This window comes from Balearica regulorum, chromosome 3 (genome assembly GCF_011004875.1).
Source record: "Balearica regulorum gibbericeps isolate bBalReg1 chromosome 3, bBalReg1.pri, whole genome shotgun sequence".
Lineage (NCBI taxonomy): Eukaryota > Metazoa > Chordata > Aves > Gruiformes > Gruidae > Balearica > Balearica regulorum.
In genome coordinates, this window is record NC_046186.1 from 112,014,235 (window position 1) to 112,038,625 (window position 24,391).

The 24,391-nt window shown below is 45.7% G+C and overlaps 2 protein-coding genes and 1 long non-coding RNA gene across 5 annotated transcripts; 1 reads left to right on the plus strand and 2 right to left on the minus strand.

The window, feature by feature from the left end:
- Positions 1 to 10: 10 nt before the first annotated feature.
- Positions 11 to 1,651, minus strand: BIRC5 (baculoviral IAP repeat containing 5). Of its 2 annotated transcripts, XM_075749502.1 has the most exons (4): positions 1,477 to 1,638; positions 1,266 to 1,375; positions 934 to 1,051; positions 11 to 680 (listed from the first exon to the last, which is right to left on the minus strand). In XM_075749502.1, the coding sequence occupies exons 1-4, from the start codon at positions 1,600 to 1,602 to the stop codon at positions 597 to 599; spliced, it is 438 nt and encodes a 145-aa protein (XP_075605617.1). In that variant the 5' UTR covers positions 1,603 to 1,638; the 3' UTR covers positions 11 to 596. The 2 variants fall into 2 exon arrangements, with proteins under 2 accessions (XP_075605617.1, XP_075605619.1); XM_075749504.1 differs by lacking the exons at positions 11 to 680; positions 1,266 to 1,375 and having other exon boundaries at positions 1,477 to 1,651.
- Positions 1,652 to 1,697: 46 nt separating this feature from the next.
- Positions 1,698 to 6,676, plus strand: LOC142601140 (uncharacterized). The gene is made up of 2 exons (XR_012834757.1): positions 1,698 to 2,622; positions 2,771 to 6,676. It is a non-coding gene; the product is annotated as an uncharacterized LOC142601140 (long non-coding RNA).
- Positions 4,786 to 24,339, minus strand: KAT14 (lysine acetyltransferase 14). 2 transcript variants are annotated; one of them, XM_075749487.1, is made up of 10 exons: positions 24,066 to 24,339; positions 21,475 to 21,593; positions 19,297 to 19,418; positions 16,550 to 16,731; positions 15,570 to 15,986; positions 14,068 to 14,639; positions 13,388 to 13,524; positions 12,712 to 12,887; positions 9,327 to 9,517; positions 4,786 to 6,654 (listed from the first exon to the last, which is right to left on the minus strand). In XM_075749487.1, exons 1-10 carry the CDS (start codon positions 24,337 to 24,339, stop codon positions 6,481 to 6,483), a joined length of 2,364 nt encoding a protein of 787 aa, XP_075605602.1. In that variant the 3' UTR covers positions 4,786 to 6,480. The 2 variants fall into 2 exon arrangements, with proteins under 2 accessions (XP_075605602.1, XP_010296641.1); XM_010298339.2 differs by having other exon boundaries at positions 15,570 to 15,989.
- Positions 24,340 to 24,391: the final 52 nt, after the last annotated feature.

Below are 24,391 nucleotides of genomic sequence, written 5' to 3' on the forward strand. Positions count from 1 at the left end.
GTAGAATTACTTTGCTGTTTTGCCTTCAACTTTTATTTGTAAATGCATCAACATGAGGCAGCAGCCAACTACAAACAGAAGTTTACAAGGATACCAGGCACACTAAGGTTTGGTATAATCAGACATTATTAGCCACAATCCTAAATCCCTGAAGTTTTAAAACTCCTTCTCCTTTTTATTTCTAGAAGTATCAAAAAGCATTGGTATATTCAGTACAAAAACGGAAGGGCCTGACAGCTCTTGCAATAAACACAAGTTTTTGCACCAGAGCTACCAGCATCTCCAAAATAGAAACAGCTGTGTCTAAAAAAAAACCCCAAACCCAACAACAAAAAACCCCAACCAAATAAAACTACGAGTAGTAATCCTTAATTAAACAACAGGAAGAATAGGAGAATCCCTGCAGAAAAAGATTACGTATGCAGTGCATCAAACCCCAGCAGGTACTTCCCAGGCTGACTCAGGCGAGTGAAGGAGAATTCAGCCTGCTTCTCACAGAGATGCAGTTTCAGGACATACAGCCGTTCCGTCAAAGTGGCAGTGCCAGAGCACACACACGAGATAGATGTCACTGGCAAGTGAGAAGCTATAGTAGTCTAGGAGACCAGATTTTCTATTTCACAACGCACATTCTTGGCTGCATCTTCAACCTCAGTCACCTTCTGAGAAACTTCTTTTTTCTGCAAAGAATAAAAATAACACATTACTGTCTACCACTAAATTGAGCATCATTTGGCTTCAAGGGGAAAGCGGGCTACATCTCCCATAAGGCAAAGGCTGAGAACCAGGAGTCAGGAAGCAACAAACCACTTTGGGAGCACTGTGGTAAGGAACCAAGAGGCCAGCTAAACAACCCCAAGACTAGAAGCTAAGTAACTCTTCCAGCATCACAGGGGTGTAAAAAAAAACTTCACGGTGCCAGTGTGTACGTACAATTACATTTTTCATTCGTTCTTTGTCCAGCTTCAGGAACTCCTGCAGTGTCAGGTTAGTAGGATCTTTCTGAAGGGAGAGGAAAGGACAGCCCGCAGAGTGCTTCTTGTGTTCCTCCCTGAGAAGAAAACGAAAAAATGAAGAGCGGAAAAAAAACCCCCACCAAAACCAGGCAGGCAGCTTACAACTAAACACATGCAGCCGTTCTTCCCCGCCAAGCACCTCGGTCGCCAGCAGCGGTTCCGCCTCTGCCGCTATTGCCCAGCCGCTGCGCTTCCGCCGGCAGCCGGTCGGGGCGGAGGGGAACCGAGGGGAACCCCCCCACTACTCACAGCGGGTCATCGTCGGGCTCCCAGCCCTCCAGCTCCTTGAAGCAGAAAAAGCACTGCGCCACGTCGGGGCCGTTCTCGCTGGGGCAGTGCACGAAACCTGCCGCCGCCATCTGCGGGCAGAGGGAGGGTGGGAAGGGCCCCGTCAGCGCCAACCGCGCCCCGCCCGGTCCCGGCCGCTCTCCCCCAGGCCCCGCTCCCCCGCCGGGCTCACCCGCTCGGGCGTGCAGGCGCAGCCCTCGGTGAAGGGCCAGTTGCGGAAGGTGGCGGCGCGGGTGGGAACGAGGTAGAGCCGCCATTCCTCGGGCAGCGCCACGGCCGCCTCCGCGCCGGCCGCCATGGCTGCGTTCAAACGGCGGCGGTTGGGCGCGCGGGGCAGGGCGGGAGCGGGGCAGCCGCGCGGGCCGGCGGGAGCCGTAGTCCCGCTGCCGTCCCGTCCCGGGAGCCTCCGGGAGGGCCTTGGCGGGCCGTACGGTGGCTGGCTGAGGGCAGCGTCCCCCGCCAGAGCCATGGGGTCGGCCATCCCCAACCGCTACACGCTGAGCTGCGTGTCCTCGCCCCCCCCCGTGAGATGAACCACACCAGCCCAAACCTTCCTCCGGGCCTTACGCCTCTGCCAGAGCCGGGTCCGACGTGTGGGCTGTGCTCTCAGCATCTCTGGGCTCCTCTTCCCTCCCTGCGAAGTGGGGCCGAGCCCCACGACCACCCCACCCCACGCAAAGCGGCTTCAGCCGGGACACAGCCCTTGCAGCAGTGCTGGCGAGGGCAGGCAAGAAGCACCCTTGTAATTCCTGAGGAGCCTGCAGTATGGCGCGAGCCAGCACGAAAAAGGATGGTTTTTTTAAAGCCTCCAGCACAAATTCAAGGGCAAGGAGCACAAATTTGCCAGTTTGACTTTTTCTTTTTTTTTTTAAATATTACACCCTTAAGAAGGTGCTGTGAGTTTCTATGTTGACAGAGCTGGTAGAGAAGCACAGCGGGGAGGGTCCTGTTGAGGCAGGACCCGCACAGCGATGCTCACGGTGCTCTGTGGCAATGGCCACCTGTTGTTGCCAGAGGCAGCTGCCCTTCCCCTCCCGCAGGCAGCAGGAGCTGCTGAACTCACTGTCTCCGCCTGACTAATGCTGCCTGCCTGGAGAAGGAAGCGGGACCTGGCAAACTGGCTCACTGCCACAGGGGCAGGAAGCAGCTGGTTTTGCGGGGAAGAACCAGCTACTCATCCATCATAGCGGCAGGGGCTGAGTTTCCTGCACTGTCTAATGCGGCAAGCAGTGTTTGCTCAGAGTCTCCTCCTGAAAAAAACGCAAGGGCTAGAGGGAAGCAACCCCATGGACCAGGTTACCTCCTGGAGCGAACTGATGTAAGCAACGTAGTCAGAGACAAGGGATAATGACAGCTTAGCTCAACCACTCACTAAGAGCTTATCATCACAAGCAGGTGGGTCTGCAAGGAAACACATCCTCACATCACAAGTGGCAACAAATGCAGACTTTTCCTTCTTCCCCCAGACTGGATCTGAAACCTAAAAGAAGCCTTCAGCACACACGTGTGCAACATCAGGACTCTCAGGAAAGAGACTTCTCTTTCAAGGTAAATTGCAAAGTATTACTTTTACAAAATTACTGTTATGCAGAATGATCCCAGTATTTACCCAGCCCAACTACTGTAGATCGACAAGCACGATAAGCTGACCACAGTGGGCAGCTTCCTGGTTGTGAAGTATCAAAGCTCAGAGAAGCACGTGGAAAGGTTCAGGCTTTGCTGCTCTATTAGGAAAGGGTGAGGTTCCACCTTTATTCTTCAGGAAAACTTTGTTCTGTTAAACCGAGCTGTGTTTGGCAACCGCAATCACTGCTACAGTTGCTGCACAGCTCACGGAAGCGTGGAGTAATTGTGTTATTAAGCGGGGTGGATGCTGGCTTTCTAATCCCAGCTAACGTAACTCATCACGCTGGTCTCAGAGGCAGAGACAAGACAAGCAGAGGGCTAAGAGCACAGTTTGTTTCATTCAAGCCTTAGAGGAGCCTCATCTGTGGCAGAGAAAGCCAGCTGTGTGTGACCATTCAAGCAGTGGCCTTAAGCTGCTGTGAGCTATTCAGGCTTCTCATTATTTAACATTTTGAGGAGGAAACATTCTAGAGAGAAGGCTGGAAGTGGTCCCTGTGCAGCCACAAAGAAGAGATGGAGCTGCAGCAGCTATTTTATAGCAATTTCAAAGGCTGCCTAACTCTGGTGCTGGCCTAGTGAGGGCAGGTATAGCTCCCTGGCAGCCCTGGCGCGTTTCCCCAGGGCTGCCAGCCCCTATCAGATTGCACGCCTGATTTCACATAGCGCCTGTTACGAGGCTGGCCTCAACCTCCTGTTCTCAGGAGACTGTTGCTGAACGTGCGGGGTGAATTCCTGCTGACTGAACAGTGCCTCCGAGCTCTGTGCTCACACGTGTAGCCAGCAGAGTGAAAGAAACTGTGTCTCACAGACAACTTGAGTTGCCAAGAACTAATGCACGGGTACCACGGGCTTCACCAGTGTCCTTCAGATCTGGTTTGCTGGGATCCCTTTGCAAGTCAGGAAGGTCCTCTTGCATCACAGCTATTCATCTTCACCCAGACCATCAGCAAAGTGATCCCTGAGCCAGCCACACTTACACCCTGTTCTCACCAAAGCCATTAGGACCAACAGGGAAGGATCTGATGGTAAGCAGTTCAAAGTCATGACAGATTTTCACAGGCAGCACTAAGGAACAGGGTGTGGAGTGTCCTCAATATAAGACAGCACCAAGGGATCAAAACTTAAACCTACAGTCCTGGGAGTGTGGGATATAATAGCTATAGCAGTTAAATGGCCGATTTTCCAAGAAATAAGGGCAAATTAGCTAGAAACAAGCCATGCACACATAAACGCTGGTGGACCTGTGAAGGTGCAAAGCGATTTTGTGTTTCTGCAGCCTGCAGAACAGCAATATTGATCTCCATCCCCTGTAACCTTCAATGAGCTCATTCTTACCAGTCTCCCTGAAGAAGGCAATTTCTGCTGGTATTTCTGTTTTTCCAGGTGACAAATAGATCCAAAATGGGTGAGGTGCAAAGGCTCAAAGGCACTTCATTGCCTTTGAGGATCTGGGGGTAAATGAACCACCTGGATAAAACAAGTGGTCTGCAGCACAGCAGGAATCCCTGGGCTGTTGTAACACCTTCTTCACTTGCCATCCTCCCTCTGAGGGACGAAGCCACAGAGGCGTAAGCTCAGAACACGAAGCTCCTCAAAATCTTCACAGTCACCTTATAGAACATGATGCAGAACTGATCGTTGTCTTCAAACTATCTTTTATCTCCCACTTCTGGCTGGCAAAGAAACCCTGCTAGGGCCTGCACATGTGCGGCTTCTGTGTAGGTGCCCAGTAGAGAAATAAGGAGTTTCTTGCCTTGCTCCACTGCCCACGCACACACTTTGCATCCCTGAGTTTGCTAGATTTCAATGAAATTAGATGATGGACAGACAGCTTAACAAACAGTTTGACTCCAGGTAGGTTTTTCCAAGGGAAGGGCTTTAATTCCATTCATAAAGACAGATATTTTTTTCTTTCCAAGTACAGCTAACTCATAACATCAGTAACACTGTAAATTTTCACACAGTCATAAAGCAGGCAGAAATGTGCACGGATGTTAGGGCACACGACACTTTGGATGGGTTCTTTTTCCCCTCCCACTAAAACTGTTTTTGTTTTGGGGACAATATACATTGGCTACACAAAATCATACTTTGTGTCCACCTCTCTGCTGTTACCAAAATGACGACTCCATTAAATGACGACTCCATTAAGGCAACTACTACTATAGCTAGGTACCCAACAGGTATACACAGTGGATTAAGAACAAAGAAGTCACATTTGTTGTGTAGCTCTCTGTGGGGCTTGATGTGAAAGGAACAGCACAGTGGATATGATTTGTATTTAAAATGCACAGACTGACCTTCGGTCAGGCAGCAGAGCAAACCGCCAACTTACTGTTCATCTGCAATAAAAGTCAGGGAGAGAGTGAAGCTACTAAACTGTGTAAAAGGAGTAGACCCCACTACCAGAGAAACTGTTTGGGGTTTGTATTTTTTTTTAATTCTTGGTTATTTCCGTTTATTCTTTGCTCTCTTCTTTACTTATATTTGGATATGAAATCACAGCCTAGATGCTTCCAAGAACTGGAACTGACCCACCTCTACCCTCTCCTCCTTCCAAGCTCCAAACAGATTGCTTCTATAAACCAGAGTCTGCATTTCATACATCACTGCTGACTTTTGTTCTGGGTTTCTTCTAGGCAGAGTGTCTGTAGCAGGAGGAGGTGGATGCTGGAGCCTGCGAGGCTGGCTCTGTGGTTAGAGGTGTGCCCAAAGGGTGATCTGCAGCATCAACAACTGGCAGATAGGTTGTAAGATTTCAAAGAGCCGATTTGGCAGCTGTCGTGTCCTACCTCGCCTAGCTACAAACCCGCTTGACATCTTGTTCCTGAACACAAAACACTGCGCACTACAAGAACTTCACACTGAGCACAGGGCCAACAAGGGGAAAGGAAAGCAGTAGGGAAGGAGCAGAAGACACCTCCTCTGAGCCTGGCATTCAGGATCACATGAGTTCATACGCTCTTCATTATTCCTAAACCATGGTTCCAGTATTGCTGTTCTGGCATGTGTAGAGCTTTCCTAAAGTTAGCATCCACCTAGATGCACCAATATCTTATTTCCCTTCACAGATTCAAGACGTGGTTCCTAACAAAGCAATCAAATCACAGAAACACTGTGGATGATTTAGTTTAGACGTTCATTTCTCAAACAAAAACAGAAACAAAAAACCCGTGCCTTTTTGTGGATACGTTTCAAAATTTGAAATCCATGCCCCTCTGAAGTGACAAGTATTTTGGGGGTGGTGGGGTGTGTTTGTCAGTGGGGCTCTCCAAAGTAACAGTGGCAGGAAAACTCCCCATACAGAATTTCAGTCCTCCAGTGGTTTCAGCAAGTCCCAGTTGGCATTTCCAGGCCTGTCCCCTTGGAGGGCAGGAATCAGTCCTCTTGGATTGCACTTCAGCACACAACATAGCACTGTTGATATTCAAAGTCCTAGGGATAAAGGCATCGGTGCGTTCCAGCTCTCACGTGGCAGCCAACGTCCTCCGCTGAAAGCCACAGTAGTTCTTTGCTTGACAGATTGGGCTTTTTGCAGACCCCCAATGGATCAGCGCCGCAGCCTGAGAAAGAATGCATGCTTGCACTCCTTGCTGTCCAAGGGATAGTATTTGTCATAAAAATCCAAAATGTATTCTTCAGTCTTAAATCCAAATTTTTGGTACAGCAGCATAGCAGGGTTGCTTGCAGAGACGTGAAGGGTTACATCTTTGCCCATGCAGGTCTGCCAAGGGAGGAGGGGGGGGGGGGGAAATAATCACAGCAAGAGAATGAGACAGCCTCTGGGGGAATGCGGAGGTGAAGAGATTCATCAGTTCAGGTATTCAAGTTACTGAGGAAATGTGAGAAAATCGCAGGCCTTGACACAGAAGTTACCACACATAGCAACAGCTGAAAGGCAAAAAGAGCACTGCTCTTTCTCAGAGCCTTTGTTTCTGGGAAATGTGGACTCTCTGACAATGAAAGCAGGTTTTGGATTATAATTTGTCAGCTTTCCATTGTCAATTGCTAAGTAATTGTTAATTAAAAATAATCTTGGTGTACAGCACCAATCTCAAATACTTATTAACAATGGCCTGAAGAAAAGACAAAACATGCCAGAGGATCAGCACTCCTCCCTGTCAGCAAACAGCGCTGAGCTCTCTGGGACCGTGCAAGCAGCCCCAGTGCACCTCTGGGCTGTCACGCTGGAATTCCTGTCTATCCCACCCAGCTCCTCTCCCATCCTTCAGGGCATAGCACTCGCCTCCCGAGAAGGCAGGGAATTCAGTTCAGACAGCAAATGGCATAGCTGAAGTTACCTTAAAGATCCCAGATTATTCTACCCAGCAGCTCTCTGATAAAGATGCTGACAGAATATTTTTTTCCTGCTTTCATCTGGTGTTTTAATAGCATTGTAAGTATAGTGAATGTATTGTAACTCTAAGTGGGAACAGTGACACCCTTTAGGAAATATCCAAGGTAGATCATTCAAAGGGAAAGCTCTCTCAGTGATTTAAAGGTGGGGAAAAAAAGGAAAAAAATATAATCAGGAGCCATTTTTGGGAAAAGGAAGCTGGAATGAAATCATCAGGAAGATACAGTTTGGTCCTCTGGGGCAGATGCATTAGAGGGTAACTTCTGACAACAAACCCGTCATCAAGGCACCATTTGCATCAACGCATTTTCTGTTAGATTATGCTGTTCCCAAGAATTCATCCCCAAATTCAGCATGCTGATCCAAGAGACAGAGAATTACCCTTAATCCAAACAGTGTACAAAAGTGGCTCTAGCTACAGAGAGCAGACCCTGGTGTCAGTGCAAGCAGGCTGCACATATGATCTGGTGATTGAGCAACAAGAAGTCACAACCACCATCTCTTCTCCTACATGACTAAATGCCTTCTACCACTGACAAATTGTCAGCGATGGAAAAATGAATCTAATGTGAGCCAAACATGCAATGGTGATCTCTCATTGTTAGCGAGTCAAATCAGCCTCAAACCTGCCTGGCTCTCCTCAACGTGATAATTTTATGCTAGTCTACCTGCAAGCAGAATTAGGTTAATTGGCTGTGATACATCCTGCAAAAAGCTGTGATGATTTTCCACAGCTGACTTCCAACACATCCCAACCCTGCTGGAGAGACATGAGTCCAGCTTCTGGATCCCTGCAAACCTTGGCTCATCACTCGTGCCTGTTCTCACTAGGTGTTGACATCTCAGATCGATCAACAGACTACAGCTGAGGGCGATTTACTTAAACACTTTACACAGAGACACTCAGGAAATGTAAGGGGTGACTTTAAAGTAGAGTGCTTAGTGGCCTGCATCAACACATAGAGCAAAGAGAGGTGGACACTGTAGAGTGTTAGAGGGTAGAAGCATTACCCTTGGGTGGCCCAGAAGAGCTACCCTCTGTGGAAACTGCTTTTCCAAGCTACAGATCACTGTTCCCAAGGCTCTGCCAGCACTCCCTACCTCTCTCCAGTCAAATGAGTATGAGGGAAACCAGTTTCAATGGCAAGTTTTTGCTAGTGCAGCTCATCTCGACTAAAACAAGTTAAGGAATGTTTCACACCAACAGCGCTGCCAAGAGAGTTCAGGGAGTGGTAAAACTGTGGGCCCTGAAGAGGCACAGTTGGGCTCTGAAAATGCCATCTGTCTGCATCCTCACTCAAAATTAAGCTGGCTTTCCCGCAATTTAATTCAAGAAAGTGAATGGAATTAAGGCCACCTGAATAACAGTATTCATTCAGAGATTTAATGAAGTTTAACTACTTTAATACCACCCGTTTAGTTAGCTCAGATTAATTTTCCCAAGTGTCCTTGTGGAACAAAGCCCAGTACAAGCTAGTTTGAACAAATTTGAATGAGGTTGCAAACACTTACTCTTTATTTTCAGCTCAGCTGGATTTGAACCAGCACATTAGAAGTGAAAGAGAATGATTAAGATCAGTAAGTGATTTAATGCAACGGCCCTGGTCACAGAATAAACCTCCAGGTGTAGCCAAGAAAGCTGCAATAGATTCTTACTGAACCTCCCCACTATTACCTCATTTTTCTCCTTTATACCCTACATTTATCGTATTACTGATATGTGAACTATTGACCACTGCAGAACACAAAGTTAATCCCAAGACAGTCAAAGTCTACAGCATCTCACTAATTCTGAGGACCCGACCGTTACGGTTACTCTTCGAAATACAAGTTAGTTTCTGCTTTTGAATTGATTTCCCCCTATAAATGTTCACACGGGCTGCTGACGATCTGTGCAGGTGTGTAAGCAGAGAAAGGACAAGGGGAAAGAGCCAGAAGGGAAGAAAACAGCACTACTTACTCTGTAATATTTGCATGTGTGCACACAAGAAAGAAGGGAAAGCTAGTTCTTTAGCAGAGACATGGGACTTTTTCATTACCTGGATAAGATGGTAAATCATGAAGGTTGCAATCCCAGCTCTTCTCCACTCTGGGTGAACTAACAGAAAAGAGATGTAAGCTTCATTGTATTTCACGTCTGGCACCATAAAGCCAAAGGCGATGATAACTTTCTTGTAAAGGACGACAACGCTGAAGTCTGGATACTGCAGGCATTCTGACAAATCAATTCCTACAGAGAAAAATAGAAACAGCCATTGAAAGCATTGCAAACCAAAAGAAAAGCACATACTATGTCACACTTGCATGGAAATTCAGAATTTTAAGCCCTTTTAGAAACACTCAATCCTTTCCTTTTGTCTTAATTTCAAAACTCTGAGATTGAACCAAATCTGCTTAAACCAAACACTCAAACAAAACAAGACCTACTTACTACTGGGGATTCTTGCATGGAGAAATCAACAAAGGTGATTTCCTCCCAGATGACCTGAGGACAAAACTAAAACTCAAAAAGCGGGTTCTCTAAACCAGAATGGTTTTTAAAATAAAAAATAAAAAAAACCACAGGACCTCAGCATCCAACTAATCTTTCCTTGGTTTGTATTCTGAGCCGTATCAGCAGACTCTGCTAAGGACCCAGTTCTAAATATGCAATGTGGACAAAGATGCTTGCTTGTGCAAATGTTTGCTGGATTGGGCCCTAGTCAGTTTGTGCCCCTTGCCTGGGGCTCCTAAGGGCTACAGTAACGTTAATGGATAAGGCTTTGCTTCTTCATTCCACCTGGGAATGCCCAGCCAGCACCAGGTTGGCGTATACCACTCCTATTCCAGTCAGCAAATGTAGAAGGACCTGCCTGGAGAGAAGCAAAGGGGGGTGATTTAGAGTGTATCAGCCAGATAGACTGAGTGAACCATCCTGTTCCTCCTGCAAAGTCTCTCCAGACACAGTAGACACAAAACAGCTTCGGCTTTGGTAGCATTACCTGCCTAAGGTTCCTATCTCTTTTTTCCACCTGGCTTTGAACTCCTGGTGCTTCCTCTGTTATGCACACTCAGCGGTTTGTGGAGCTGCACTGCGAACCTGACCACAGCTTTCAACGCTATGAAAACATTTGCTTTTAGCATGCAAATTCTCTAATCTGGGGCATGAAGCGGCCTCTCAAGCAATGGTTCTTCTGTGAGTCAGAGGGTGGACAGAAACACCTGAAGCTGGTGACTTTGGAGTGGAGTTTGTTACCTTGCCTAAGCACATTGCTGCTGCAGCCTAAGAGCATCCACGCAGCATGTTTGGGCCAAGCAGTGCAATCCAAGGCACAGAAGGCTGCTCAGTAATTTGTGTGGACAGGCCCTAAATGAGGTGCAAGACATAGTGGAGCTGTGCCATAAATGTTCGTTTCAGCCTCAAATTGGCAATTGCAGATATATTTGGAATGTGGGATAACAAAACAGCAAAGTATGTTTTCCAGTAATGTTTATCACTCTTGATGAGATGCAAGACTTCATAAGGCACCAAGCACAAATAAGCGGGTGAATTATTTTCTTGCTCGAGAGTAAACTGGGTGGAGTAAGACGTGGGAGGAATCGATTGGCAATAGGGAGCCGCGTTAATTATCTCAAGGCTGCAATTGACTGCGAAGTGCCTTACAGCATGTCTGTACAGGAACACTACATTGCCCTGAGCACACTGGCGTCGATGAAATGGTGCCGTCCCCTCAGCACGCAGTTATTCCTGTAGGAAGATGCTTAGCTCAGTATGGTTTACCACTCGTCTGCTTGGGAGATGTTTCCCGTTAGGACATGAAGGCACAAGATACCGTGAGAGACAAGGGGGAATCTTGTTTCACATCAGCTCATTTGCGGTAACTACCTGCAAACTTGTTTCTGCCTTGTGAGAAACAAGAAGAGCTCTGACGGGAACGATATGGAGAGGTGGAAAAACTAAGGCCTGGGCTCACCCTACCTGGTGAAGTACCTAAAACTTAAGAACTCAGTCAATGACAGCATCACTATTAGAAAACAACTGAGCACACCTAAGATGTCATTTACTGACGACAGGATCCCCCAAGCACACATGCTTCAGATGCCTAAACTTACATGGAATTACAGATGTTTCTCTGAACAACAGTGCTAGCATAACGACGGTCTCCTAACTGCATATCCCACCCCTCCTCAACTGTACCAGCCTGTTGTGAAGCTAAACCTTCACGTCCACAAAGACACTGTGCTTTATCTCCTGAAGTATCGCCTCCTTGCTTACCCTTCCTGCTAAAACAGAACCAAGGTGCAATAAATCGCATAATGCCAGTCTCAGAAAATTTACACCATGGAAGAGATTTTGATTCCTGTTGGGAGACCGATGGGAGTGTCAACTTTCTGATTTAATGATGAACAGTGCACAGTTGGGTGTAGCACACCCACGCTCCTTACGTTAAATAAAGCAGGGTGAGTCCCGAAGAACTTAATGAAGGTGCGATCCAACTTGGCCAGAACTTCAGATGCATTATCAGAAGAGGAGAGACTATGACAAAGTGGTTCAGCCTCTGTTAGGATTGAAAGTGTCTCTAATGGGCTCCAAAACAGCTTGTGAAAGGGAAGGTATGTCAAGTTATCTTCCCCTGAATTGTACGATCTGGACAATAAGTAGCACAAAGAGCTCTGATCCTGACTATAGTGTGCACTGCTGAACTACAAACCCTGCTGAATCACTATCTGCAAATCAAAACATAAAGCAAACAGTTACTTGGAATAAAGGTGTGTACTGTTTGTACTGGGCTTTTCTAAATTAGTCTGCCACCTTGTTTGCCGATCAGAAGCTGATCCATGCAGTAGATAAACATCACTATTATTATTTCAGAAGAACTAGAGACTACTGCCTCATAGCTGCCCCCATAAAGGGCAGCCACTGTCCCAAAGAGCCTACAGTTCAAGAAATGACACATAAAAATCAATATCCAAGCTTGCAAATACTAAGGCTTGAAGAAATGAAGGACATCACAATGAAGCTTGAAGTGCAATTCCCAAATTTCCAACATATCTAGCTGCTAGGAAAAAACTTTCTTATGAAGCTAATGAGCAGTAGATCTCTGGTATAAAACTGTTTACTTCAGCCCCTGATTCTGCCAAACCTTTCACTGGATGCTTAATTTTAGTAACTGACTACTCCCATTGGCATCAATGGTGTTACCCAAAACAATCTATTTCTTTAAGTGATGTGCTAATTAGGGCCTAATTGCCCAGTTCTAAATGATCTCAAAAGACAAAGAAACCAAACCCATGTCTCCATCTCAACTGCACTCCTGTGACATCAGATAATAGTTTTCTAAGAACCGAGCCAGACGCCAACTGAAGAAAAATTTGGCCAAAGAATATTTTTTTCTGAACAAAACCACTTCCTTCTTAGAAAACCAAGCGCTGAAGGAATCTTACCAGGCCAGAAGAATTCATGGCACATGGAGTTTATAGTGGGGATGTGATTAGGGCGAACGTAGCAGTAATCAACGGGTGCTTCTGGCTCAGCCTTCCAGTTGAGATCATTCCTGTGTGGATACGCCCGGATTTCTGCCAGCAGCCTGAGTTTTGGGGGCTTTGTCTCATAATCGCGCCTGCCAGTAATGTGAAAAGCAAACACAAAAGGCAAGTGAGCAACAATAACTGCCACTGCAGCTGAATGGGTACTGCCCATAAAATATTTTCTGACATGCTCAAATTGGAACAAAAGAACAGTCTTCCATTCATGTGGGAAACCAGCACCCAGCTCAGCAAAAACACCCTTGTGTCAGAGGCCAGGACACTTCCCAGATCCGTTTCACGCCAATCCAGCCTCTCCTTACAGCAGGAGCAAGGAAATCATGGTTCTGACCCAAGAGCAGGTGCAACTTGTATTGAATGACTACGGTGATTCCCTCTCTGCCCTGCCCTCTCTTGGAGGTTCCAATGCAGAGCCGGTTTAACCCCTCAGCTAAATAAAACACTATTCAGGGTTACCATAGTATACTGGGTTGTACTTCAAGGATGAGTAAGGAACACTGCCCAAGAAAGGTGTCCTCTCCATGAGCTGTCAGTTCACAAGCCAAGAGCAAATTCAACCTCTGCCCATCTGTACCTGATGTAAGGTTTCAGGACACGGGATGTGTAAGGACTGACAATACTATGGTCTGTCAGCAGGTCTTCTGAGCCTACCAGTCGATACAGAAACTTCGTTGTCTGCTGTCGATATCCCTTCATGGCAGGCAGCATTGTCTACATGCACAAAAAAATGCAAAACGTTTCAGGAACATTAGTCAATGACAACACAGGGGAATCATATCAACAGAGGGAGAATAAGCTCCTTTGGTTGTGACAGGATGGTCTGGACCCACAGCATGACAATCCCACCCCAGAGGACTCTGCAGTGCACTCTCAGATTTAGCACCCAAACCTTTGAGCTGCACACATCACTCAGAAAGCACTACAAGTGATCACTCTCCTGGTTTGCATGAGAGAGCAGCTGCCTATTTGGGTACTTCCAGGCCTCCACCATCAGTATTTGGGTAGGGCTGGAGTACAAATATATAGAAATTTGTGGTGATGACATTGATAGACAGCTGTGCCCAATAGACATGTCCCAGGAAGAAAGGGGCTTGTGAGAGCATTGGTGGGGACACAGCCCCAAGTCAAACTGAGTGTTGCTCACATAATCCTTTTCACTTTGGGAGTCAGATAACCCCAAGGTGACCTGCTGCCTGCAGCAAAAGCTCTAAAATAACCAATGCCAAAAGCTCACTTAGATTTGGAAACACTCACCTGGTATCTGTCCAAGATCCTGAAGTCCTGGCTAGTAGTTCTGTATGTTGCTTGCCCTACTGGAGACCTGGAAACACCTCCTTCTTTGGCTCCATAAATCCCATCAACCAAGAGCAGTGCAGCGTTCACAACCTGGTCCAAGTCAAAGAGTGGCAGTCCCCTTTCCCTCTTGGCCTGCCTGACTATCAGCTTGCGCCTCAGTCTACGGGCCTCTGGTGTCATGCTCATGGCATTGGGACAGGCTTCCAGTCTCTTCAGCAGCAGCTTTTCCTCATAGATACTAACAGAGGTATGCTTGGGAGCTCTGGGTTTAGTATCCTTCTCCAGCTGTGGCTTCCTCTTGTCTCGCCCCCTCACCTGCAGTGATGCGTTTGACTCTTCAGGATCTTCACTGTCACCTTCCATCCTTTCTGTTTTTTCTTCTTCACTCTCCACCTCTTGCTTGATCTGCTCAGCTGTCTTCACTTTTTTCCTGCTTGCTATCACAGTGCCAGCACCAGCAGTCCCACTGGGAGGGGGCACGTACTCTATTCCTGGGTCTATGACTCCATCTCCTTCCATCTCCTCGTCATCTGTTCAACAGATCAAAATAATCCAGGAAAAAAATGTAAACATGAAAGCCCCATTTCATAAAGGGTTGTCACAGGACTTTTTTTGCTAAGGAGGAATAATGCGGGTTTACCCAACACATTCCATTTTCTATATACTTCTGGACCTCCTGATTTTGGACAGGAGACACCATAAGGAGTCCAATTTCAGGCCACAGAATCAATCCTGCTCCTAAACTGTCTTGCAGTTTGGCATCTGAAAAGATGGCGCTCCCGAGCTGCAAGCTCATGCTCTATGACAAGTGTTAAATTGTCAAAAATTCCTGAAGACTGGGGATCAAATGGTCAAGCTGGTGAGCTATATGTTCAGCTAGCATACCCTGAAGGAGTTCTGTTTAAACTGAGGGAACAGTTAGGAGTTACAGAAGCACAAGATTTAACTTCCCCAACTAAACTGGGGCCTGGCTCCCTAAGGAACTAACAGCATTCAGCCTGCATCACTGCTTTGCAACCTGACTGAAACGTAACATCTGTTAATTGCGACGTTTGAACTTACAGAACTACTGGAACATTACCATGAGAATTAAATTTCTCCTGGTTTAGAAACAGTTGAGGGAAAATTAGAGTTGCTACCTAACAGTGTAATCTGCGTTGCAGTGAAATGCTTATGCTGAGTGGTGCAGCAGTTGCTAGGTGAAATCTTCTACCCACTGTTTATTCAGGATCCCTCAGAAGATGATAATGGTGGCTCCTCCTGGCCTTAGAGGCTGGCAATACAACTATGGAAAACCAATCAAGATTTACATGCAACTAAGACAAACAGAATTTTACCAGTTACCTTCCATCTTATCTTGAAAAGATCCTGCAGCTCATTGGGAGTCTCTTTTTTTTTTACCATCTTCCTAGACAGCTACGTGTGGCTCATTATTAAACAAAAAACATGGCATCTCTTACCATGAAACAGAGCCTGCGGTGGCATGACGTCTGGGATGAGATCTGCTTCTGAGAGAAGGCTGGGAGTAGCTGAATGTGAGGCAGGAGTGCCAGGAGCAGAGAAGTCCAGAGATGGGGAAGGAGAAGGGCTTGTCAGAGGAGTACGATCTGAAGAGCTTAAGGAGGAGAAGTCAATCACCTCTCCTTTCTCAAGGACAATATCAGGACGACGGCCTCGACTTGTGAATTTAACGGGAGTGGAGGAAGTACTCCTGTCCAGGAAGCCAGCTGCCTCCTTCTGGGCTCTCCGAATATCCTTGGCTTCCTGAGTGCGAGATCTCTTCTCCTTCAGCTCCATGGCCGATTCGACTGGATTGCGGCTTACCCGCTTCCTGAGTCCTTCCACAGTAATGATGGGATCCAGAGGTGGCTTTGAAGCTGCTAAAGAAGTAGTTTGCTTATTCTAACAGATACTGAGCTCCTGCAGTCACTGTATACATACTATATGGTCAGAACAACACATTGACTACAACTCTTAGAATTTGTATTTTTAAAATATACAAGAAATTCACTCTGGGACATGTAGCATAAAGCCAATGCACAATTAAAGCCTCATTGAAGTCCCAGTCTTGCACCTTTGCACAGAAGGGAATTTGCATCTAGTGACAAAAGACAAAAAAAACCTTCCCAGGGGTGAAGAGGAGCAGAGAAATTGTAGATTTCAGCTACCAAAAAACCTGCACAAATCTCCAAAGTCTTTAAATCGGTTAGCACAATGCAAAAAGGCAATAAAATATAACAGGCCTCTCATACTACAGCCTATGCAACACAGTCCTCTTAAATCAAGCATTACAGCAGAGCAAAACTAAGAAAAAAAAAATCATGCCCTGTAACTGTTCATATACACAAACACATTGGTTTAAGTAAACTTCTCTCATGTCTTCCAGCTCTGTCAGCTCTGTCCCAGCTAGGAATCTACACACCACTGGTTAAAGAGTTACCTTTTGCCTTTAGTGCAGATGCAGACAACTTCTCTCCTTCAGGTTTCATTGTTGGGGGTTTATTATGAACCAGTTTCCACCACCCTGGTTCTCCAAATTCCTGTGCCCCCGAGCGGAAGAACAAGGGACTCCCCACAGAGAGACAGCCAGCGACTGTGCTCCACCATGTTGACGTCTTTTTCCTACAGTGGGAGAGGGGAAAACAAGCGTTAGGTCCCCACTCGCCAGCTGTGCTCCATCCTGAAGCCTTGTCCTTCCGCCAAGATGGAAAAGGCAGAGTGCTTCTGCCACTGGCACTGATGCAGAGGGATGGTGTACTCCCTACACTCCCATCCTCAAAGAGGCTAGAGATTAATTAATTTCTTCTCAGACAAAGAACCACTCTGAAGGGCAAACTACAAGGTACCGGTGGGCTCTGATGCACAAAGAGCTGTGTACCTGTGCTCCATAAATGCCATGCAAATGCAGCATGGCTAGACACAAATTTTCTTTTGTCAATGAGCTGCCATACGCCAGTCCTACAGAGGAGAGGTCTACCCTGCCACTGGAACCCCCAGCTTTCAAATGCTGATGTTACTACCTTCATTAACAATTTCGCGATACAAGAATGGGAACAGGATCCTAGCGACAGCTGTGTTGACCTGACACTGCAGAGCCATATTCCGCTACTGAAGACGGCAAACAGGACTCTGGGTGTACAGGATGGGAGAGGCAAGGGAAAGGTACTGATAAAGGCATCACATCACACAGAAGGAAAGACAAACTTAATTTAAATGCCTGCCTTGACTACTTCGAGATTTCATTTAGCAAAGCACGCTCCCAGAGCTGTAGGACAGGATCCCTAAGGTTGAATTCACAAAGGGAATGGGGATCTGACCACTCTGCCCTCCATAGCTGCAGCCTTGTCAGGCACTGCAGAGAAGCAGAATTAGAGGTCTGAGAAATAAGTCACTAAGGGTAACGGAGCTGCAGGAAGTGGCAGGGTAACAAAGTATGTATACTCGTCCCACAGACACATGCATGCGATATATACTGGAGCCCTGTCTCTGCTTGGGGATCTCTCCCATAAGCTTGTGCAGCATGGGGAAGAGGATCCCAACTAGTCAACAACCAGCCAGCCACACTCACTGAACTATTTTTGAAGCACCTTTTTGGCCATTTGGAGGCAGGAAGCTGCATTTAAGCCTTTCACTCTGCAGGTCAGTGTACTCTACTGGGCATCTGAGCACTTTCTCTTCCTCTAAGAACTGGTCACAGGGCTAACTAAAATGTCATTTAGTGAAAAAGTGGGAAGAAATATTAAAAAATTGCTCCTGTAGCCAATAACTGATATACTCCCTTGGCTACTACAGAATCAGGTTCATGGTATAGAGGCTAAACCCTTATTTGCACAGTATCTCAGGATTCCTCCTTGCCTTTGCACACCTCCACTGGCAAAAACTTCAGTACTCAGGCTAGGCTTGGGCAAGCAGGTATTCGCTGCTCTCTGAGTGTTACCAATTACACACCTTGGGGTACTGACCCTCAAATGTGGGAGATTAAACTCAAGTGCCCCAGATCAGAGTCTGGAGCGTTACAGTAAGTCTGGATAAGCTGTGCTTTAGTATGCCAAGGAAGTAAGGCATGGCATGCCTTGAACCGCTACACACACGGTTCAGCTGTCCCTGCTCCATCAGTGGATTGTACAGGCAAGGGGGGAGACTACGACTGAGGCCAGTAACCACTTCACCTGAATTTAGTCAGAGCACAGAGCGCCCAGTTCCCAGGGCAGGTCTCAAAAGGCAGCAGCGAACCCTGGGAGGTGATGGGTCCCTGAGCCAGGGACAATGGGCCATGAGCTGCCTTCCTGTCAGGGTCCCCTTTGTTTCCACAGGGGACAAATGCTAACATTTCTGAGAACAGAGCAAGGAGGCACAGACAAGCAATGAAAGCAAAGCCAAAGAGCAAATCTGGTTAGGGAGAAAGGCCAGATCTTACAACAGAGAAATCCCTGGGGAAGAAAAGCTGGGAAGTCAATCAAATCTACAACTTCAGAGGCTTGCTCAGTTCCTTTCCTGCCTCTGTAGCACACACATTAACAGTGAGACTTGGGTTTGACAGCTTCAGCACACTCAGAAAAAATGTGCCATTCACCTATACGACACACAACTCATTGTGCCATGAAGGCTGCCCCTTTTCAAGAAGGGTTCTTACTCTGACAGCTTCTTTCTTTACACACACTGAAAAACATTTCAGTGGTTTGTAATGCCTGCTATGTAAAAGCTATTTTATTAAGATCCAAAACAAGCTAACAGACAAGGCACAATGTTCCTTTTTGGAGAACTGGGTCCATGCAAGCTTTATAGCCAAGTAACATGGCACTTGGCTGGATCTCCTTTTTTTTCTTCAAAGCCCAGTGACATCACGACTAGCCTAACTGTTGTGTCTATTTAGAAATACTCAAAAGCTTTGCAGGTTCATACACTACCTACAGGAAGATAAGAAATAACACAAAAAAAATACGCATTTACGTTACTTTCGTGTGACATTCTTGGGGTTGTTTTTCCCCATTAAGAAATGCTTATTCTTTCTCAAGAGTACCCCTCATGCCTACGTTCACGTTCTCAGTGTTAAATCCTCCAATTTTCTCAGTAGTGAGGCTCAACAGAGACATCACCAAATTACCCAGGATTCTTGCCCATCCATATAACAGGTTTTAATTCCTTTGATTCACCAACCAGACCTTTGGGAAAACATCACAGCTTTACCTGCTCCCTAATAAGAAAGTCCAGTGTTTCTCAATAAAAGCACAAATATCTTCTTTCCATCTGAAGTACCCTTGACGGCCTGTTCCTTCCAGAGACAAATTGTACATTGCCAGCATGACAACCTGGAACAGAAAACGGTGGATACAAGTGAATCTTTTCTGTTTCAACTGCTGAACTGCCCCCCACAGCCACCACACACATACAAATCTTTGCTCCCTCATAAATATTTTTGCAACATCTCAGGCAACTTCTGCAATCCATCTTCTGCTTTCATGCTGCCTGTTCTCGTCTTTCTATTGTTAGATGCACATTCTCCCAGAGATTTCTCCATCCCAGGGGAATAACAAGCTGCCTAGTTATGCAGGTTTATGCTGAGATACAAGCTTTTACAGCAGTTGTATAAATGAATTATGTCACAACTGGGATCTGAATGTAGCGTGCCTGCAGGTAGGGAAAAGTCTTTAAAAAAGAAATCGTCACAAGTAATCCCACTATCTAATCCATCAGAAAGGCAGTGACAATGGTCTTTCTAGGTACTCACTGTTACATTTCAAGCTGAACAGACTGTAAACTCTCTGTAAAATTACATTATATCTACTATTTGTTCTGGATAAGCAAGAATTAAGTTTGTTTCCAGGTGATCTTCATTAAAGACAATCCATTTGCAGCTCATTCACATGCTTCACAACCAACTTTAGTCTGACCTATTACATGCATAAACTAAAGGACAGGTTTGAAAAAGATCACACCTCTTTGTAAGTAAACACAAGGTGACCAACTGTTAATTACATTTATCCAGTTCATTTGAATACAACTAAAATGGAACAGCTGGGCTGAGACCATCTTTCAACAATCACATAACCTCAGCTGGATACCACTTCCAATAGGGATTTAGTCTTCACTGTCAGAGACATTTGAAATGCATTTTTCTTAGGGAGATGCCGTAGCTTTCTGGAATGTGTTGCTGAAGATACCAAAATGAGGAAATAGAGAGAGCTTTAATGTCCCCTGCACCCTACTTCTGCCTTGCAAGCCCTCTTAGTTTGATTTATCTAGGATTTTGTGGGGTTTTTTAAGTTGAGTGGGACAGTGTCTCAGAACTTCGAAACCAATTCTCTTTTCAACTGGCTAAAGACAAGGATCTGTTGAGGTCACACACTCTGAAAAAAAGTCCAGAAATCACTGTCTCCATTTTTCCTACCTCAGATAAGCCTAGGGAGGATGGTCTCTTCACTAGTCAACCTCCTTCCTCATGTGTTTTTGATTTTGTCTTTCCCTTTGCCGCTCTGAAGAGACCTGGGTGTGATGGTAACAGCCTTTGTTCTCCAGATCTGTAACCTGCTGAAACTGCCAGTCTGCTAGCACAGACCACCATGCCAACCTTTCCCCCGAGCAGCCCTGCACTGGGCAGCGTGAAAAAGCACCATAGGAATTACAACTAATGTTTTAAATGATCTGTTTTGAGACGGCACACCATTACTGTCCCAAAGGATGCACATAGATGTCTCACACATACTGCCCGATGCTCAGCATGTGGAAACACTTAATGGTGAGCAGCAGCTACTGCTTGACGAATTAATTTTATGCAGAGGCAGCCAGCACTGCCTGCCTGCCCCTCCAGCTCCCTGCTTCGAGCAAGGTGATGTTCATCAGTCTACCCACACAGTGTTTGCTGTATAATGCAAATTATTTTGATTGCTCAGGTGTGCAAGTGACTGAAATAGCAAATTCAGCAAGGACTATTGCTAGTGAGTAAGAAGCCAGGTTGGAGCTTTGTGTTCAGGGAGCTGGCAAGCTTTCTGTTTGTATGTTGCCACCTCACTAGTTTTATATTTGCTCATACACACAAAAAAACTGTTCATGCCTAGCAGCCAAATTGCATTCATTTTGCTTTTCCAAACCTGCCTGAAGCCATGAATTCATGAGCAACATAAGGGGAAGGGGAAAAAAAAAAAGGAAAATAAAAACAAAACCAAAGGAATGTGGTTTGTATGATTATCTTTCAACTTACCTGCCAAATGCCCAAGTTCTAATATGCAGGCAATCCGTAGCTAATTAATTTCTGAAGTTCATGCATATGTTTCTTTGTTACCTATACCTGATCCTCTTTTTCTAGGTAGCACATACACAACAAACAACAATTTTACAAAGTCCTGTGGTTGTTCTGCTGGCACTTACTTGTTGCCATGTTAATCTCAGCCGTTCAAATTGCTCCTTCCCATCTTCTGAGCAGTCAGAGCAAGTAAATCTGAAAAAGTTATCTCCTTTGAGGTAGCTGAGCTGTTCTCTCAGTTGACCTAAAATGAATAGACAAAAATCAATTTCTTGGTCCTTTTATAGGAAAAAATGCTGCACAGGAGATTTGGATTCCCTACAACATCAGACAGAAAAGTACTTTTTGCCTTTTTCCCAGAGTCCAGAGACCCAGACAGTTCTGAGGAAGCATCCCAACTCGCTGCGATGAAAGGCGCAGATTCGTTTCACAGTTGCAGCAGCCAGCAGTGACCAACTGAAAAGCACAGGCATAAAAAAGGGGTGTTCTACTTAACATCTGAATGCAGGTACAAAGCCAAGGATTTCCTTGTTTCCACTGCATTTCTCATTCCTTCTTGCTTCCACAGGATAACCTATATACTTCAACAAATAACTGTCTTCCCACTCTACTTAAAAAAGCTGAAGTGGTAAAAAAAGGTATGCTACTGCAAAGGCTATCAGAATATACAAGCTTTCTCTTCCATGTCATCTTTCCACTCACTGACTGCTTTGTGTCTTTACAGCTCTTTCCCTGTCCGCAAATTATTACTAAAGTAAGGCTGCCAGTGCCTGTTACAGCAGCCTCCAGGATGCACTGCAGCAGACATGGTGTGAAGCTTTAAGGTATTTATTTCGCCTATCAGGGGAAGATCTTCTTTCTTGGAGCCTAAGAGCCAAAAGAAAGGCCCAACATTATCAGGAAACACTTTTTCTTTACTGCAGTTGATGCGTTAGATCCCAAATCAGCAAAGCACTTCAGCAGATGCTTTGCTGTGTAAAGTTAACCCCGCATAAAACTTTGTCTTAACCAAAGTGATCTGCTGGCATAGAGCCACCTGTAAAACCCCACGCATCCAAAGCTACAGGCTCTAATTCTATGTTTCTCCAGCAGAGAAAAAACAGATCATGTGAATCAGGACTTCTAAACTCACCAGGGGTTTACACAAATATGAAAAATTAAAAAATAAAATCACAGGACAGGAAAACAGTTAAGACTACAGCATTTCTGAAAATTCATACATAAAAGGTCTTTCTCTAAAAGCATGACATCTCTTCTACTGTAAAATGACACCAGATCAAGCATTTGTAATATATGGGTGCTCTGCTTCTGTAGTGAATTGCAGAATCTAACCATTAAAGTTGCACTTATGTCTGATGGGGGAAAAAATACCACACTTAGTACATTAACAGAATTTCTACAAGGCAATTCGATGTAAAAACTGATAATTTGTCCAAGCATGTTGGTGATTTTCACAAGTGGCAACTGATATCCATATAACTGAACAATTAGCAAAGAGAACAGTATTTCCCTTTTCTAGCTCGTTTACTTTGCACATTTGTATCTAGTTACTGTTGCTCTGTGATTGGCTTTTTCTGCTCTTTGGATTTGTTCCACAGCAACGAGAGAGGGGAACATCTTTGTAAAACTGAACAAACTCAGTGTTAAATCACGTGCTCTAAGATGAAATAGCTCATGCTACCTTTAACTGCTCCCTTTTTTTTATTATTAATACATTTCAAGTTAATACGTCCCTTTAACTGCATACTACCTTAATAGTACGATGCTGGTTCCATTACATTAACATCAAAACACTCACTAACATGCCTTGAGAGGAGATTTCTACACTGCAAACTTTTGGCAAATTCTAGGATGGCAAAAAGGGCAGCTCTGACATATCTGCAAGGCAGGTGCCACCTGAAGAGCTCACTATTTCTAGCCACAAAAACAAAACCCCAAACCCCCAAATTAAAAAAACAAACAACCCCCAAAAAACCCCTACAACCAGTGCTTAGCAATATCTAGCTTTTGGATCTAATAATAGATCAGATAATCCAGAATTTAGAAAGTAAAGTCTAGTCTGCTATGCTGCTAACAGCATATATCTTATGTCAAGCAGCAGTAGCAGAGGGATCAAGTTCTACAGCTCATTCCAAATGCCTCCCAAAGCTAGCTGCTACAGGCTGGACACGCTCCTGTGAAAGATAAATTAAATCCACATTATAGGGAAACAATTAAGGTTGAGATTTAGCCATATGCTCCACAGATGTGACAAACTGACCAGGAAAAGAAAAAACCCACAAACCCCACTGTCCCAAAGCCCTTTTCCTCCACGGGAAGAGCTTCACAGCAAGGGTCATTATCTTTATGAGTGAGCAGAGAGGCCAAGTCGCTTGGCCAAAGTCCCCGAAACACACCAGCAGCAAGATTCTGAAGGATGTGCATGTTTCTGAAGTCATACTCTTGTTCTTTACTAATTAAAGAGGACAGTCTCCTTTCTTTACAGGGAATGCCAGCTTGGACACCCCTCCAGGTCATAGATCGAAGTGCCTAACGCACACCGCTGGCATCGGGCTGCTGGGCTCCATGCAATGCCGAGACAGCCTTTCTCCTCCAACGTGGGATGGGATGCAGCTAAATAAGGGCTGCCCTGTAAAACAGGTGTGCAGGACAGCGTAACCACCGTGCAAACAACCCCAGCGACACAAGTGAGACAAAACACAACCAGCAGGCTTACTTGCTGGAATCCACTTCTGGCACTTCTCACAGTAATAGGACATCTCCTCCATCCAGGATGCATCACCCTCGTCGCTGTTCAGAGAGTCCCCACTCTGGTCGTGCGATAAATCCACCGAAGCCTGGTCCTCAGACTCCACAATCAGGAGGGTCTCCCCTTCCACCTCACCCTCCTCCAGGCCCTCTGAGGTGGAGGTCCTGGTGGCTTCGTCATCGTGGCGGCTCAGCAGCCCACTCATGTGAACATTATTAGCCATCCTAGATGGCGTTTGCATAACAAAGAGCTATTTCTCCCCACATTGACAAGTCCATCCACACTGGATGTGC

Coding starts and splice junctions, on each gene's coding strand:
- BIRC5 (XM_075749502.1), bottom strand. CDS start 1,602: ATGGCGGCCGGCGCGGAGGCGGCCGTGGCGCTGCCCGAGGAATGGCGG. Junction 1,376..1,476: donor GCGCCTGCACGCCCGAGCGG/GTGAGCCCGGCG, acceptor CTCTGCCCGCAG/ATGGCGGCGGCAGGTTTCGT. Junction 681..933: donor AACGAATGAAAAATGTAATT/GTACGTACACAC, acceptor TATTCTTTGCAG/AAAAAAGAAGTTTCTCAGAA.
- KAT14 (XM_010298339.2), bottom strand. CDS start 24,339: ATGCAAACGCCATCTAGGATGGCTAATAATGTTCACATGAGTGGGCTG. Junction 14,640..15,569: donor ACCGCAGGCTCTGTTTCATG/GTAAGAGATGCC, acceptor TCTGTTGAACAG/ATGACGAGGAGATGGAAGGA. Junction 9,518..12,711: donor CCATGAATTCTTCTGGCCTG/GTAAGATTCCTT, acceptor TTTTCTCTGTAG/GAATTGATTTGTCAGAATGC.